Genomic DNA, 16,650 nt, shown 5'->3' with positions numbered 1-16,650 from the left:
CGTGACGTGGCGCCCCCGGTGTCTCAACCGAACCCAACTGTCATTCCTCCCGCCTCTTTGTCAAAACTGAACCCACCGAACTTTGTTGATTATAGCGACGTTATGACCGAGCTTCCACTATCTACCACAAGTCATTGAATTGTCATTCTTAAGTTGTGTTTTGTATGTAGCCGTTACAACGTTCCTTTTAAGTTTAGCAACTAACAGCATGAAGGTCCGTAAACATATATTTATTATGCCGACAACAGAAACGTAACCAAATGTTGAACATTACCAAACCATTAGCTAACCCAGCTATCTAACTTAGCCGCTAAATGTTGAATGGTCTCAGCTAGCTGTCAATCACAAACAAAAACATCACGTTAGGTTGACCGTTCCTTACTCCTCCTTGCCAGCAATGGAGTGGGGCCTGGGTAGGCATATCAAAGTGAGTCAAAGTTAACGGTGGACTTTACGGAACTCCGTAGCAAGCGCGTATTAACGCGACACTGTGTCTTCGTTCTCGCCGTTGACCGTTCCGACGGCAGCGTTAAGTGTACCGACGCCAACGGCAGCTTTGCTCAGTCCGACGAGACGCACTCGGGAGGTGTGTAGTGTCCAGAGAAGCTCAGATATTGTAGAAGACTCGTTTCATACCGAGCAGTCATGTCTGCCGCAGGAGACTTCGGGAACCCTCTAAGGAAATTCAAACTGGTGTTTCTTGGGGAGCAGAGCGGTACGTCTTCATTTATTCTTTTTTAACCTAATCTTAACTACCGTTAGCTAGACACGTATGTAACTAGATAATCTTAACTCCGTTTGATCTAGCTACCCGAGCTAAATGTAGATGGTCGTCATAGGGGTAACATTCATGGGTAGTTGGCAAATATTAGTTCGTCAGATTATCTGAATCATTTTCAAAATTGTTCTAAGTTGGTTTCTGTCTAATAATGTAGTTATATAGCTATCGAGTACATTGTGGGATACCTAATGGTGTGTCTATGTAGCTAGCTCTGTAGGCTATCGGGGTCAATAATACTGGTATTCAGAAAAAGATATGATCTATAGCGGGTCCTCAGGAGGCTAACACGTCCTCAGTAATCCATAGCTGTCAGTCTTATTGAAATAATCTGTCGGTGTCTTCTAAATCAATGCTTCTGAACGACGTCTAAAACAGTATTGGCTACTGTTAAGAAGGTGTTTACTCTGAAAAGCTGAGCTCAAGTGGTATTTTAATTTAGAAGTGAGTCAGTGTTATCTGTAATACCTGCATTTCAACCTGACCCGTTTGGCTGTTGTAAAACTGACTATATTGAGTTTCAGCAATAAACATTTGTCCATACTTGTATTGAGGTCATATATTTCTTCGCAGACAGGAAGACCATATTAGTGGGTACTATTGCTTGCTTTATTGGACATAAAATAACGCTGTTGTACTTACAAAGCTCATAAGATATTACTGAAAAATAACCAATGTGTGGATACTTTATGCAGTAATATGGGTTACTTTGATTGGAACTTGGGTCTTTGAGTTAATATATCAAACACCCCAGTGCACACATGAAAACACCACTGCTTTGAATTGACTAATCAGTTTCCTAATAAGACCGTATGATTCAATGTGATTTTCTTGTTTCCATAGCAGGAAGTTCTGTCACATTCAGTCTATCCACTCTTAGCTGCTTATTTGAGTATTTTGAAATGTAGTTGATTGCAACTTTAACTCAAGTGATTTGAATCAAGTGATTCTTTGAATGGCGTTCATTTTACCTCCCATTAATAAGTGTGTTTAAATTTTTTTTCACCCTCTCTGAGCAGCAGGGGCTGATCTTGTACATGTTGAGGGAGAGGCCGTCTCTGCCTGCTCTCTGCAGTGAACTCTTAAAAAAAAAACACACACACACAGGACGACACAAATGGTGCCATTGATTGGGTGGGAAGCAGAACCCAGCCTGTGCTCCACAGACTCCTGGCATTCTCTTTCTCCTTTCTCTTTGTGTCCAGACAGCATGTTTTCCTGCCCCACCTTGGAATCGCTATTCCCTGTACTGTGATACACCCCCCCCCTCCATTTAAGAAAGGCTACAGAAAAACCAAACCCCAACACGGGGCAGTGCTACCTGAATCTTAAGGGTGCTTCACGCTAGCAGGAATGATGTTTTGTTGAGGGGACTGTAGTGTGCCATGTCTCTTAAACAGGTGCAGCTGCCCAAAACAGATCGAGTACACTCTTGAACTATACAGAAACGTTATCCCACTCTACTTGTCCGGTCTTTGTCCTGTGGGCTCATGATTGGGTGTAATGATTGTCTTTACCCCACTTTGACTTGTTGTGTTATTGTGGTTCGATTTATTGTGGTACCGTAATTTATTTATTGTTGTTGTTTATTTATTATTATTAGATTTGTTTTTGTGTAGCGTTGTGTATAGTGCTACCGTGGTACAGCTTCAGCCTTCAGTTTCATTCACCAGCTGTGGCAGGTTTCTTCCCAGGAATTCCAGGAATGAGTGCAGTGTATTATTAGCACAAGTGTTGGTTCATATCTTAGACCCCTTTCACTGAGGGTTCACATATTTCTTACTCCTTCAAAATCCTTCTGGGAATCAGTGAAGTGATTTGAATGGACTTCATGTTCTAGGTCTGGTGGAGTGTGCTGTTCTTTGATTCTGTCCATCACCGCGTGTGTCGCCGGCTTGCTGGAGTATAATATATATATATATATATATATATATATATATATATATATATATATATATATATATATATATATATATATAATCAGTTCCCATTCCCGGCTCAAACCTGCGTTTTTCTCCTCTAACTGATGCGTAACGGGTCAGTCAGTGGACGAGTATTAAACCGGTGAGGTTGAAAGCCTTTTTCTCACCAACTCTTCTTTGTAAATATTGTTATTCGTGGCCTTTATTTCAAGTGATCCTTGCCCTCTGATGCCACTTGTTTGTAAAGTAAGGCTGAGATGTTAACAGAGCCGAGGTGTAGGCCTCTCTGGAGTAAAATGTAGCACGCTGTTTCAAATCTGATCCAATATATACTCAAACCCTGACTGCACACTCTTATGCTTCTTTTTAATCTATCGTGTCAGTCGTCACAGTGGAGCAGTGATAAGAGCGTAATCTATAATGGCTCTTTGAACTGTTTTAATGTGTTTTTGTGCAGTCTGAAAGAGGTAATGCCCAGTGTCCAGTCCCACATTCAAGCACTTGATTGCCTGTTACAATAATAAATAAGTCCTTAGTTCTAAAATCATTTACAGAGAAATTTTCTCTTGTGAGCTAGTCCATTTCAAGCCACACAGTAACCTAGGTCATTATTAGGCTGGCTCCTCAAATAAGACCTAAGCCCATCTTTCAAGATCAGAACTCCATAATTGAAGCACTCGCTTCCATCTCTGTGCAGTAAAGAGGTTGCTGGCAGAGGGTGAGATGAAGGGGTTGGGGCAACAGGCATTGTGTTTGCAGGCTACGGGCTCCTTTAGTGACCTCAGACACCATGAGGTCATCAGGAGCCTCTCTGAGTTCTGTGGCAGAATGCATGGCCTTGCCATGACGCCCCTTGCCCAGCAGCCATGAAGAAGCTGGCTCCGGTTTCGGACGTGTGAAACGCTTTGGGAATAGTAATGCTTTGGGAATTCAATGTTTTTGAAGCGGTCTGATCCATCTGCTCTTACTTTAGACCAGTTGTTCCCAAACATCTTCTGCCGTGCCCCCCTTTAGTAGATGAGAATATTTTTATGCCCCCCCCCATATTGACACATGTGCACATGTTTTACTTCCAAGCTCCACGCCCCACCTAGGGTGCGTGCCCCCCACTTTGGGAACCACTGCTTTAGACGGGCCAGGCAACTACAGCCCAAAACGGGTGTAGAGCTCTTCATTATATTCCTTCCTTCACTGCCGGTACCATTTTATTGGTCGGTGTTGAGAGGTTGTCGCATGCAGCTGTGCTGTGAGCGCCATGATTTCTCACCCTGAAGCCAAGAGGCCCTGGGCACCATGATGTGATGAGTGTTGTGTGCTGAGGGTCTGCCACACCACCTCTGGGCACTGAGATGAAGTCTTCTGAGTTTAGAGTTCCTCCCCACTGCCGTGTTGAGTCGTTTTCCAGAAAGGGGTTTTGTCTCAACCTGAGTAAGACCACAGACGTGGCATGGAATAATAATCTTGTTATATTTGCATAGCGTGTTGTGATTTAAAATATGCCAGAAGATGTCCCATTCAGAAACACCCTGGTGAGAAGCTCAAAGTCAGCAATCATGTTGTAAACTCCTGTGCTTTTTGCTTGATTTTATCCATGGATGTAACAACTTTATCTGACTTTTCATATACAGTTACCATTTAGGAAATACGTTATGTTTGACTGCTTTTCCTTCTTGCCGTGCAGTTGGGAAGACCTCACTGATCACCAGATTCATGTATGACAGCTTTGATAATACCTACCAGGTGAGTGACTGGCACTAGCACACGCTCCACGTCAAACTCCTCCTGCTGCTGCTGCTTCGCCTCATGTGCTGCTCTCTGCATCTGCAGGCCACCATAGGAATTGACTTTTTGTCCAAAACGATGTACCTCGAGGACAGAACCGTAAGTGTCACCGTTCTCCTCTTTTGTTGTGTTTCGATGCCTCAGAACTGCGAACAGATCTAATGTGTTCCAGATGTTAAAGCTCGTTTGTCATTCGTCAGTGTCAGTAAAAACAGCACCTACCGGATGACAACGACGATGTCGATGATGATGATATTTCAAGGCTGTTATATACAATAATGTGCACCTCTTCCTATTAGTGAAGCACAGCAGGCCTTTTTCTTCTTCATACAATTATTAATTATTCTCTATTACAATGAAAACAATGTGCTTTATACACATCACGTTAATGTATAAACAACTCCGGTAATTGAAACTTGTCTCTGTGTACAGTGTACTTCACTGAAAGTTACACCAGTTTTTCATGTTTACATATATTGACATAGTATGATACAAATTGCTAAGTGGAGCAAATTCTCTATTTGGGTCATTGACAATGCTTAACATATCAGAAGTGTTTTGGCCAATCTCTGCCAATATGTCCCCAGCCTAGTCTATGTTCTGCACATAGGTCACTTCCCTATGTTGATAGTCTATAAGCATAGCCCAGTGAGTACGCATGTGAAGAGGGCATTTTGGTGAAATTTGGAACACTTGTGAATCTTTTCTTTCAGTCTAATTACATTTCATCAAGACAGATGAGCCCTTTCCACAATTGGTCTAACAGACACTAACCATCCCTGGGTGGGAAAATGTTTTGTTTTACTCATGGTTATTATGCAAGATGCTACAACAGGGGTGCCTAGCTCCACTCTTGAAGATCATCTTCCCTGCAGAGTTTAGTCCCTATGCTCTAATCCCACACACCTAATCCAGCTAACCAAGGCCTTTAAGAGAATCTGAATCTTGCTGCACTTTCAGACCTACCTGAACCTTTCAGACCTACCTTGCTCGATGCAGACCTGGCAGACCTTTCTTTGCCACCCAGTTTGGTCCTGTTTGACAGGTCTGAACACTCCTTTTGTTCTAAGGTGCATGCCAAACGCATGAATTACATCCCACCAAAAACTGTTGTCTTGGTGAATCCTAGTTCAGGTCACTTGTAACTGAATCCTAGTTCAGGTCACTTGTAACTGAATCCTAGTTCAGGTCACTTGTAACTGAATCCTAGTTCAGGTCACTTGTAACTGAATCCTACTTCAGGTCACTTGTAACTGAATCCTACTTCAGGTCACTTGTAACTGAATCCTACTTCAGGTCACTTGTAACTGAATCCTAGTTCAGTTTGCTGCTGGTGGGAAGTGAATTCAGATGCAGAGTACATGTTCCTCTATATCTACCAACAGCAAATCTAAAAACAGCAGACGAGCCCTAAAACAATAGCCAAGTGTGTTTATTTCTGGAACGTTTTTTATAGCTGGAACAAGGCATTTAGCAGTCTGACTGGGTAAACCTAAGCTATTGTAAAAAAATAAATAAATAAATAAACCAACCATACATTGGCTTTGACTGTAGTCAAACTCAGTAGGATTGTGTATTTGATGAAGAATGTGTGTGGAACAGAGCTGACTGTTATAGCCTGTAGTAAAGCAAATAAACACAATGATTGTATTGTCCCCAAATTTCTGACCAATCGGAGAACACCCAAATGTTGCAGTGCTTAAGCTTCTTGCAGTGTGAGCCCAACTGAGCTAAATGGTGCAGATTTGAGCAAGAGTGAAAATGGCCTTTGAGTCAGGTGTGTTGGAGCTAAACTCTGCAAGGTATGAGGTCTGAATCCAACCGACCCCCCTCTACTATAGCAGCTCTCTGTTTTAATGGCATTTCAACTCTTTAAGACTTTTACAACAGCCAGTACGACCAGTGTGAATTATGGACGGAGACTTCAAGTGAAAGCTTTGCCTGCCACATTGTGGATCTCCCTGGGACCCCCCTCTCCCACCTCCCCTCTCCCACCTCCTGTCTGACTCGCCACCTGCCACATTCACTCTCCCTTACACCGGGCCAAACCGCTCGGATTCTCCCCACTTCTCCTGTTCCTTTCTCCTCCATTCCTACCATTTAACGACGCCTCTCTCGCGGTCATGAATCCCACCTGCCTCAGCACCACAGACGCCACGGCGTCCCGTCTCTGTTTCAGACGCACTGCATGGTTTGAAATCCTCCTCTACATGTCATATTTTGCGTTTCAGCCTCTCCTTTTTGTCGTGTTCCGTTTGACCTTTCCTCTTTTTGTTTCGTTTTGACATTTAACCTTCACAGCCTGTTTTACTCCGCTTGTGCATTTTTTGCATTTGTTTGCCTTCTTTGTTTATTCCTCCTTTCATTCCTCCCTCTTTTTTTTTTGTTCTGCTCCCCCTTTCCTTCATGGTTTTGTCCCGTCCGGCACAGATCAGGTTGCAGCTCTGGGACACGGCGGGCCAGGAGCGTTTCCGTAGCCTCATTCCCAGTTACATCCGCGACTCCGCCGCGGCAGTTGTAGTATACGACATCACAAGTAGGTACCTCAGGCCTGCCCCGCCCCCTCCCCCCCCCCCCCCTCGCGCCGCCCTCCGTCCAGTTCCCTCCTCTCTTATTGCTTCCTCTTCCCCATCTCTCTCTCCCCCAACCTCCGCCCTCCTCTGAAACCCCCCCCCCCCCCCCCCCCCCCCCCAATCTCTCCCTCTTTCCCGCCATCTCTCTGGGGCTCGATTGCTCGGCTAGGTGCGGCTGCAGCTTTGGGACACTGCTGGTCAGGAGCGCTTCCGGAGTCTCATCCCCAGCTACATACGCGACTCCACCGTTGCCGTGGTAGTCTATGACATCACAAGTGAGTGCGGTAGCCAGAGGGACTCTGGGAATGACAGCTGCCATATGATGTCAGACCTCTCTCGCTCTACCGCTCCCCTTTTCTCCTGCCGCGTTCCTTTTTTTTACGTTTCCTCTGCCTGCAGTGCACACGTTTTTTGTCCCTGTATATATTTTTCCTTCTTTCTTTGTGGTTTTTCATTTTTATATTTTTCGGTGTTTCTCTGCTGGTCATCTGTTTCCTCAGTTGCGTTTTTCTACCTTTTTTCAAGGATTAAAACCTTTATTAGACTCAACAATAACATGTATAAATATATATTATATACAATATATAATTAAATTGGTTTGGGTTTATGTACTTATAGATGAAGTAGTCTGATAAACTGCCAAATGAAGGTTTATGTCCCCATCACACCCACACGAATAAGATGTAAAAATTTCAGTGTGCTGCACAACATTTCCAGAAGTCCTTCATCAGCTATGCAAGCAAAGTACTTCTCTCTTCACAGCTGACGACGGACCTCCACCAGGAACGTCCTGTTTCTATGGAAACCTTGTGTACTGTACTGCAGTCTTTATTAGCTGTAGGTCCTTTATCTTCAGCTCATAGCGGCGTGTGTCCTTGGTTCCTGCGCCCTGTGTGGTTAAGCTCACCCTGACTGGGGCGGAGCTCCTACTTGTGGCCCACCCTCAGTGGTCCAGCCCTGATGGTCTACTGACCTCCCTTTGGCCATGGATGCAGTAGCTCTAAGATTCTGGGCGAGTCCTGGAGCATCAGAGGGCAAAACTAACACCACAAGGTTAGAAAACACTAAGCAGGTGTCTGCCCACTCCGCCTGCCTTGTCGTGATCGGGAGGTCGGCCCGTTTGGATTGGGTGCACCTTTCGGTTTTCCCCGCTAACTGTTTGGAGTAGGAGTTGAAGTGGCTGGATGGTTTGATCCTGTGAGCACTAGCACACTTTTCAGAGTGGTTTTAGATGTAGCTGACCGCTGCTTGTTAGGGCCCCGTGAGCCGAGAGAACCTCTAATTCCTTTTCCTCCTCTCCCTTTCGCTTTGTCTGGTCGTCCTTGACCGATTTCCTTGTTTTTCATCTATGTTTTACGTTTATTGCCATTCTACACTTTAACTGTCCTTTAAAAGTTTCTCGTGAGCTTGTGTTTGAGGGAGACATGAGAGTAAATACCACCTGCATATCTCTCGTTAGATGTCAACTCCTTTCAGCAGACCACAAAATGGATCGACGACGTCAGAACAGAGAGAGGAAGTGATGTCATCATCATGCTGGTGGGGAATAAAACAGACCTTGCAGACAAAAGGTATGTGTTAAGACCGGAGCTGTCGAAACGTCTCACCCTGGAACCAAAGTGTTAATATCCATCTCCCATCAAACCACTTTGATTCACGTAACGTCTGCACAAACGAGCTCTGCTGAAAGGGTTTCGCAGTGTTCCGTTGCCCTTTTTCCTCACGGTCTGTTTTGTGTGTGGGGGGCTGAAGCAGGTGACCTGTGAAAATGAATCTGTAACCTTTTTTATTCACTGCAGGCAAGTATCTATTGAAGAGGGAGAAAGGAAAGCCAAAGAGCTGAATGTAATGTTTATCGAGACTAGCGCTAAAGCAGGCTACAATGTGAAGCAGGTGAGTGCAGGTGGGAGTCGCCGCCTCCTTCTGCCGTCGCCGCTTCCGCAAGGGCCGTGTGCCCGGGTCAAAGGTCAAACTTAAAACGTGCGTGTGTGAAGCGTGGCTAAAACCAGCAGGAGTGGCAGCAATGCCGCGGGGAGCGTTTTTTACTTCAGCGTGTTTACGTTTGTCCTTTTTCTTTTCCTGTGGGTGTGTGTGGGTTCATGTATGCGTACGGGTACTGAGTGAATAGTGTGGTGGGAATGAGAACATGCATGTCTCCCCCTCACAGAGAGACAACAGCTAATGAGAATGAGTGTTCTGTTTATCTAGAGTGTGTGTGTGTGTGTGTGTGTGTGTGTGTGTGTGTGTGTGTGTGTGTGTGTGTGTGTGTGTGTGTGTGTGTGTGTGTGTGTTTGCGACTTTATGTATCTTGAAAGGCGCTATATAAATTGAACATTCATTCATGAGTTGGTGATTGGTGGCTGTGGATCTGGGTTTGAACTTCAAGTGCTGATTTGATTCTCTTCAGGATTCCTCTCTGATGTGTCTTGATCAGTATATTTCTCTCATTTCATGAAGCAATTTTTGATCTTCAGGTTTTGGTTCTCCCTGACCCGTTCACATGCTGCCTAGTGGTACTAGCCAGGTGTCTATTCATTCACTGACCACTGGCCAACCAGCATGCACAATAATCACCAAAAGCCAATCACATCATGGACTTAGTTCATTTATTTGTTTATATTTTACTATATTTACTACTTTCGCTATCTCTCTGAAGCCTGTAAACTGTCCAGTCCATTTTTCTTCATCCCTTCCTGCTCAAATACGACGGCAAAAGGAAGCGCCATCTGTTGCTGTGGTACAGAATGTACTGCAGCAACAAGTAAAAAAAGAATACATATGATCTGAACCCTCAATCTTCATTGTCAAGGCTTTGTTCTTCTGACAAGTTTGGCTATTGTCAGAGAAAAGCTAGCTACTGGATGCTGGCTGTGAGCAGACATTGTCTCTGTAGATGGATGAAAAGGCTTCAGCGCCCACCTCTGAATTACATGCATTGTTGGGAGGGGGGTGCTGAGGGGGGACAGACATCCCAAGCCGGGCTTGAGCGTCTATGGATGTGCCGATTCATCCTCTCCATCAGCTCTGATGCAGGGACTATGTGTCCGTCCGTGGGTGGCATGTGAGATTTTTATTAACTTTTTTCCCAGGTTTCAAGGATCATTTGGTTTTTAGGTTGTACTTGTGAAATGTAATTAAACACTTGCCTGCTTCAAAATGAACACATTTGTGGAGCGTGTGTACACAGACACACCCTTACTCAAACGCATCTGGCGTGTGATTCACTGACGGCCCTGTTTGTTCACCCTGACAGCTCTTCCGGCGTGTGGCTGCTGCCCTCCCTGGCATGGAGAGCACACAGGACAAGAGCAGAGAAGACAGTATCCTTCCCCCCGCAGGACGTCCACACACACACACACACACACACACACACACACACACGCACACACACACACAGTTGCCTGTATTCACATATTCATCTGTGCACACAGTCACCTGTATTCACCTGTATTCACGTATTCACCTATACACACACCATTACCTGTAGTCACATATACATCTGTGCACACACCGTCATCTGTATTCACCTGTACACACATACACCATCACCTGTACACACACTTGTCACTCCTTTTGTCACAAGTTCATGGCTTGACTATGTCCCCAGTGATCGACATAAAGCTGGAGAAGCCTCCAGAACAACCTGTCAGTGAAGGTGGTTGCTCCTGCTAAATATCCTGTCCACAGCATGTCATTTGCTTTTCCTGTCAAACCCCCATGCTTCTCTCTCTCTCTCTCTCTCTCTCTCTCTCTCTCTCTCTCTCTCTCTCTCTCTCTCTCTCTCTCTCTCTCTCCCCCCCCCCCCCCCCACTCTGCCTGTAGTACCGCCCCCTGGATCCAGAAGAACACTACTTCTTTGTTGTCTACAGCACCTTGCTTTCTGCTGACATACTGAAATGACCTTAAGCTTATGAAGCACAATGTGGATGAGGTGTTGCTGTTTTTTTTTTATTATTATTTTAAATGAATAACTCACATTAAGCTTCAATACATCTTGTTTTCAGATACCAAACCCCCCCCCCCCCTTTTTTTTTTGTTATTGCACTGTATCTCGACTGGATAAGTCATGAAATTGAATCCTTTTATGATGCTGTACCATGAGATTTCATGGCCACAGCATATAGTCTCTAGTGTCTGCCTTACGCGAGTGTTGAACAATTAAACTAAATGCTAAATATTACTGACATGGTCAACCACTCCTCACAGATTTTAGTGCTAGTACATTGTAGGAAGTACTACATACGCCTTGCTTACTGTCACCATCGGTGAAACTTGCATTGGGAACTGTTGGGAGTGTAAAACTCAGGGGTAAAGCATGTCGTCACAAATGTTTACGAAGAGTTTGGAGTGTACAAGTCTCGAATTTATATCTTGGCAACAGAGGGCTGTTTGCCAAATAATGGAGGCCAAATGTCTCATGGTTGCACACGGATCACAGAAGCTCATCCCAAGTCTCGTCCTTTTTTCGAATGTCATTTTTGTCTTCATTTTTACTGTTTATATTCAGTAGCATGAGAAGTATAGTAATTACTGAGGTAGGTGTTCTGTAAGTTAATGCAAGTATTGGTACACCACTGGATATATCAATATGCAGTCATAGCTTTAAAACTTTATTTTTATAGAGCTTTCTCTGACTTTTCTCTGAGAATCTCACGTGTAAAGTTTGGTTTCGCTTTTTTCCCACGCCCCTTTATTGGATTGCTTATTACGTCTGTATTTCAGTTACACCATGTCCACCCCAACTGATTTGAACCAGTTTGAGATACAGTGCAATTGGTGTCTTCTTTTTCTTTCTATCCGTCTTAGGCACTTTTCCCTTTCTTTTTTTTTTTGACCTAACTTATTATTTTCAGTTTGTTTCTGGAGGGAAGTCCACTCTTGATAGTCGTTGCCTCCGGTTCGTCTATTTTGTTCTGAACGGTTTGCAACCGTTACCCGCCGCGTGCTGCTGTGATGCTGTGTACAAACGCTCATAATTTGCACTGCTAGACTACGTCAGTGTCTCGTTGACATCCATAATAAAGCCTTTATTTAGTAACAATGAAAAATGTTTTTGATGGATCAATCATGTAGGTTACACGAAAAGTCCCAGACTCGTTGCTAGGCTGACGAAGCTCATCTCGCCTCTGATCTAATAACGCCTGCGGGTCGGCGACACGATTTGATAATCAGTTCTGGATTTGCTGCTGTCACTCAGACCCAAATTCCATTTTAACAGACTGCTTCACAGAATCATACATAAAAATGTTATGACTGACTGAGAGAACTTTGTCCATCAGCTTCTCTGGTTTACCTAGCATAGCATCCCTTGAGGCTTGTTTCAGTATAATCTCCAGATCCTCATGCAATAAACTCAGAGGAGCAAGCCCGTCAGTGGGCGAGAATGATGAATAAGGCCCTTACGAAATACCCAATATCATGAATAGTTAATGCGGTTGGCTTTGGCGCTCGAATCTCAAGTGAATATCCTACATCACTAATGCAATGTTTTATTCCGTTTACTGTTGTTTTTGTGGCTTTACCGCAGAATTTATCTTATGAATTCAAGCAGTGTTTACTGAAGCGTTTTGAATATGAGCATTTTCTCTCTGCCCGAATAATTAAAGGACCACGCAGAAGCTCTGAGGTATCAGCAAATCAGCGTTTATCTACATAGCCAATGTGTAGTCCTCTACTACCCTCTAGTGGTGAATTCTGGCTGATAGCCCGGGTATATTACTCTCGACATCTGCTTAGTTTGAGCTTCTCAAAAACATGGCGTAATTTGCGGTCCTTGCATGTGAAAAAAGCTTGGAGAAAAAAAAAAGTGCACAACATTCTTTCCACTAACTACCAGCAAGTAACTAGAAGCAAATGGAGGATAGCGGGCAGGTTGACTGGAACCTATTCAAGCAGTGTAAGCAGTCCATGGATCGTGGCTTCATAGGGCAGCGACGAGGGTGCCGTGGTCGTCTTCCCGCCGGCCGGTGGGTTAGCAGAACCAAATCGGTATCCAGAGGAAGGAGCGCAGGGCAGCCCCCGCAGCCATGCCGGCCAGCATCCCCAGCGCGACATGCTGGCCGATCCCGTCGTCGCGGTGATCCCCGTGCACCCATACGTGATGCACACCTGAGAAGATGCGAAAACGAGTCAGAGCCCGCGCTAAGGGGAGGAAGGACATGCAGGCAAGAAGAGACATGCGAGTTTTTGTCAGCTAAATGTGGGCGTATGGAAGAAAACCCAGAAAGTGAAAAACTGGATCACTGTTTTCCCTCTGTTTACCTCTGTTGCCGCCCCCTGGTGGCAGGTACACGGCATTGGGGCTGTCGATGGGAACTGACTGGTAGGTGTCGTCGTAGGGATCATAAGTGAAGAACTGAGAGAAAGAGAATAGTATTTTTTTTTATCTACAAGTGTAGCATGGTATGACATATCTGCGACTGAACATTAAAAAATATCTTATTGTGGCAAATTTTAATTTGACATTCACAAGGGGAAAATCTATTTTAATGTTTGGCCAATAAGAAAGGTAAAACAATAATTTTTAAAAAGACCACAGGCCAAAGAATCCTCAAACTCACAGGATTCTGTTTAGCTTCCATGATGGTGATCTTCCATGCCCTGCGAGCAAGTGGAAAAGACAGCAGAAGTTAGTGGTCAGAAAGCTGGGGGTGACGGGTGCAGATGGAGACCCACACTCACAGCGCCTCGTCCTCGCTGTTGGCACACAGACGCACGGCAGAGCCGTCCCTCAGGTACACAACCACCAGATGCTCCCTGGGTCGGCTCTCTGGAGGATTCACACCTGTCTCAAACCGATACCAATGTAGTTAGCTTTGCAATGAACAAGTGTTAAGAAAGATTTTAAACTCTTCTGATTGAGGTCATACAGTCTTCTTACCATATTATATTACCTTTTTTACCATATTATATTATCTTATTACCATAGTATATTGTTACCAAGCAGCCAAACGGAAACAGGCTAATGTGACGGTTTGTATTCAGTGTGTGATTGGTCTCTGGCTCACCTGCACACTCCAGGCCATGTTTTACATTCATGCAAGCACTCTTCAGATTCACTCTGGTTTCGTAGTCCCTTCTGGTGTCTGTCTTATAAAACACCAGGCTTCCATCAATCCACAGGTCACACCAGTTCAGCCTCCAGCGCTTGAAAACACAGGCTGTAGGAGGGAAGGATGATTTCTAGCTCAGTGGTCTATAGCAGCTCAGAACATTTCAGCATGTACTTGCTGAATCTCCTGACTCATAATATTCAGTGGAGTGTGGTTAAAGGTTGATGCTATTAATGGATATAGCACTTGAAAAATCAATAAAACATCTTTACCAGACTCTTAATATATGAATATAAAAGAAGGAATTAGCAGATTTAACTTTTTGGAGGACCAAGACATGAAAACATGCAGAAACAGTAAAGGCTCAGCAGAGGTTCATTCAAATACCTCTGCAGTATTAACTCAGTTGCACAGTAGTGCAAATGTAGCTCAAAGAAGTATGGCAAAAGACGCTACATAAACTGGGGGACAAAAAAATGTATGTTAGTACATCATCTCGTACTCTGGTGAGGAAGAATTTAAATGCTCAGTAGTATTCTGTATGTGTGTGTGTTTGTGTGTGTGTTTGCCAATTTAGTTTATTGTAAATAGATGTATATCTTAATGTTTAATATGAGTAGGTTATTCTTGTTGTATTGTTTTGTTTTCTACCTCCTTTCTTATCATTAACTGGATGTCATAATTGCCCATTAGCAACAGCTTGTCTATTAGCACATAGCTATGAACAGCACTGGCTGTGTAAGCTAACAGTGGCAGTTTGGGGAACTCAATGCTCATCAGTGAATTCATTGCTTCATGTTATTACCTCAGTTAATCCCTGTTTCTAAATGTACTGCAAATACACAAATACAATTACTGACTTTATTAAAATAAGATATGAAATACACTGCCATAAGAAAACATATCTTGCCTGTATATTCTGCAGTGTGTGTGTATGAATTTTCCCACAAGCATAATATAACACAGATGCCTTTACTAACAATATTACAGTGCCAACTACCCTTAATTTCCTATAAATTATTCCCTCTTTACTGAGAGTCCATCTTTCATTGCAACCTGATAAATAATTACCTGGTAATACTGACAAGCCACTGTGATATTTTATAACACTAATTAAACACGTATGCAATCAATTATTATTAACTTCACTTTTAATTAACTACAAGCTAAACCAGCCTCTTTCCCATCACCCCACTTAATAGAATAATTTGTATTGATACATCTTTGGTATTTGGTTTAGTGCAAAAATAAACAAACACATAAACAACAACAACAACCCTACTCACACTGCCTCCAAAGCCAGCCAGATTTTAGCAGAGCCATAGATCTGGTTCAGCCACAGGTCACCTCCTCAATCCCAGTTATTCCTAAATATGAAATGAAGTCACGTTTCCTGTCTGTTCAGAACCTGCACTATTTAAGACAGAAGAAAGCTAGTGCCAAATAAGTCAAATGCTGAGAGACCTGAATGCCGGGTCTAGGTGTGTGTGTGTATACAGGGCCTGATGGTTTCTCTAATCCCTTGACTAAGGAAGGGGAGGAGGCTAACCTGAAAATAATCTGGGATTACTAACCTCACCCAATGCTATGCACTTCACTACCAATCTCTGGAATATTCCACCTGGGTTTTTGTGATTAGTTTTGTTATTTGTTTAGGATTCTGTGGTAAATAAATGCCTTTCATTGTGCCAGAAATATATTCAACTGAAGAAAGAATATGTTCTCACCTTATATGTGAAACACAGCCATCAGTTTCTGTTATTCTAAGCCATTCATAGAAAACTTTAGTTTTTTGATTGCCTGTATATTAATTTTGTTGTTGCTTCTTTTGTTTAAAATAAATCACTGCAAAGTGCAGATCTATTTATGCAAATAGAGAAAATGCAGTCAAAAAACAATGTTAAATAAACATACCAGTTCAACAATTTAGTTAAGCTTGTTTATATAAGTTCAACAATTTTGTGTCTCGGTTTATTATTATTATTAAATTGTTGCATTTAAAAAGGTACAAAAAACGAGTATCATGACATTGGCACTATATATCAGACATCAGCATCCCTGCTCTCTATCTGTACTGCCATCAGCTATTGAAAAACCCATACTGTTTAAACACTAGCACACAGCAACCCTCAGACTGAGTCACACGCATGCTGACTTGGTCACGCGTGTACTGGATAGACACTCGTCTCGTGATCTTGCCAAACGCTCGCCAGATGGGTCAGCTTTCTTGTACGATTCCAACACATCACCATGGCAACTGTCCGTAGCAACACCCCAAAGCCGAGTGTGAGGTTGCCAGGCTGCGAGACAGAGCCGAGCTTTTTTTAGTCACAGCTGTGTGTGCAAATAGGTGAGGGAGGCTTCTCAGTGTGTGAGAGGGAACTGCAGTGAAGACAGATCAATAAAGCACTTGTGACTGTCTATATCCTGGCATTCTTATGTTCTCTCTACTGTATTTTTCTCTGCTACAGTTTTCAATTATTTTTTTGTACAAGGGAACTCATTGGTCCACCGTAAAATAAAGGCAAAATATATTCAGAAAT

General features: G+C 43.5%; 2 protein-coding genes across 3 annotated transcripts; one reads left to right on the top strand and one right to left on the bottom strand.

Moving 5' to 3' along the window:
• The first annotated feature begins 80 nt into the window (after positions 1–80).
• rab6a (RAB6A, member RAS oncogene family) lies at positions 81–11,927 on the top strand. Of its 2 annotated transcripts, none has more exons than XM_076986508.1 (8): positions 81–715; positions 4,382–4,440; positions 4,528–4,581; positions 7,225–7,330; positions 8,515–8,626; positions 8,855–8,948; positions 10,309–10,375; positions 10,663–11,927. In XM_076986508.1, exons 1-8 carry the CDS (start codon positions 646–648, stop codon positions 10,725–10,727), a joined length of 627 nt encoding a protein of 208 aa, XP_076842623.1. In that variant the 5' UTR covers positions 81–645; the 3' UTR covers positions 10,728–11,927. The 2 variants fall into 2 exon arrangements, with proteins under 2 accessions (XP_076842623.1, XP_076842622.1); XM_076986507.1 differs by lacking the exon at positions 7,225–7,330 and adding an exon at positions 6,913–7,018 and having other exon boundaries at positions 84–715.
• Positions 11,745–15,157, bottom strand: plekhb1 (pleckstrin homology domain containing B1). The gene is made up of 6 exons (XM_076986444.1): positions 15,140–15,157; positions 14,063–14,237; positions 13,737–13,839; positions 13,616–13,655; positions 13,317–13,410; positions 11,745–13,163 (listed from the first exon to the last, which is right to left on the bottom strand). The coding sequence occupies exons 1-6, from the start codon at positions 15,155–15,157 to the stop codon at positions 13,027–13,029; spliced, it is 567 nt and encodes a 188-aa protein (XP_076842559.1). The 3' UTR covers positions 11,745–13,026.
• Between the last annotated feature and the right edge of the window lie 1,493 nt (positions 15,158–16,650).

The sequence above is a fragment of the Brachyhypopomus gauderio genome, unplaced genomic scaffold, assembly GCF_052324685.1.
Source record: "Brachyhypopomus gauderio isolate BG-103 unplaced genomic scaffold, BGAUD_0.2 sc47, whole genome shotgun sequence".
In the NCBI taxonomy this organism is placed as follows: domain Eukaryota; kingdom Metazoa; phylum Chordata; class Actinopteri; order Gymnotiformes; family Hypopomidae; genus Brachyhypopomus; species Brachyhypopomus gauderio.
This window is presented reverse-complemented; position numbering and strand designations above follow the sequence as displayed.

Coding starts and splice junctions, on each gene's coding strand:
- rab6a (XM_076986508.1), top strand. CDS start 646: ATGTCTGCCGCAGGAGACTTCGGGAACCCTCTAAGGAAATTCAAACTG. Junction 8,949..10,308: donor CAGGCTACAATGTGAAGCAG/GTGAGTGCAGGT, acceptor TCACCCTGACAG/CTCTTCCGGCGTGTGGCTGC. Junction 10,376..10,662: donor GGACAAGAGCAGAGAAGACA/GTATCCTTCCCC, acceptor CTATGTCCCCAG/TGATCGACATAAAGCTGGAG.
- plekhb1 (XM_076986444.1), bottom strand. Junction 13,840..14,062: donor ACATGGCCTGGAGTGTGCAG/GTGAGCCAGAGA, acceptor GGTTTGAGACAG/GTGTGAATCCTCCAGAGAGC. Junction 13,411..13,615: donor TGGAAGCTAAACAGAATCCT/GTGAGTTTGAGG, acceptor TCTTTCTCTCAG/TTCTTCACTTATGATCCCTA.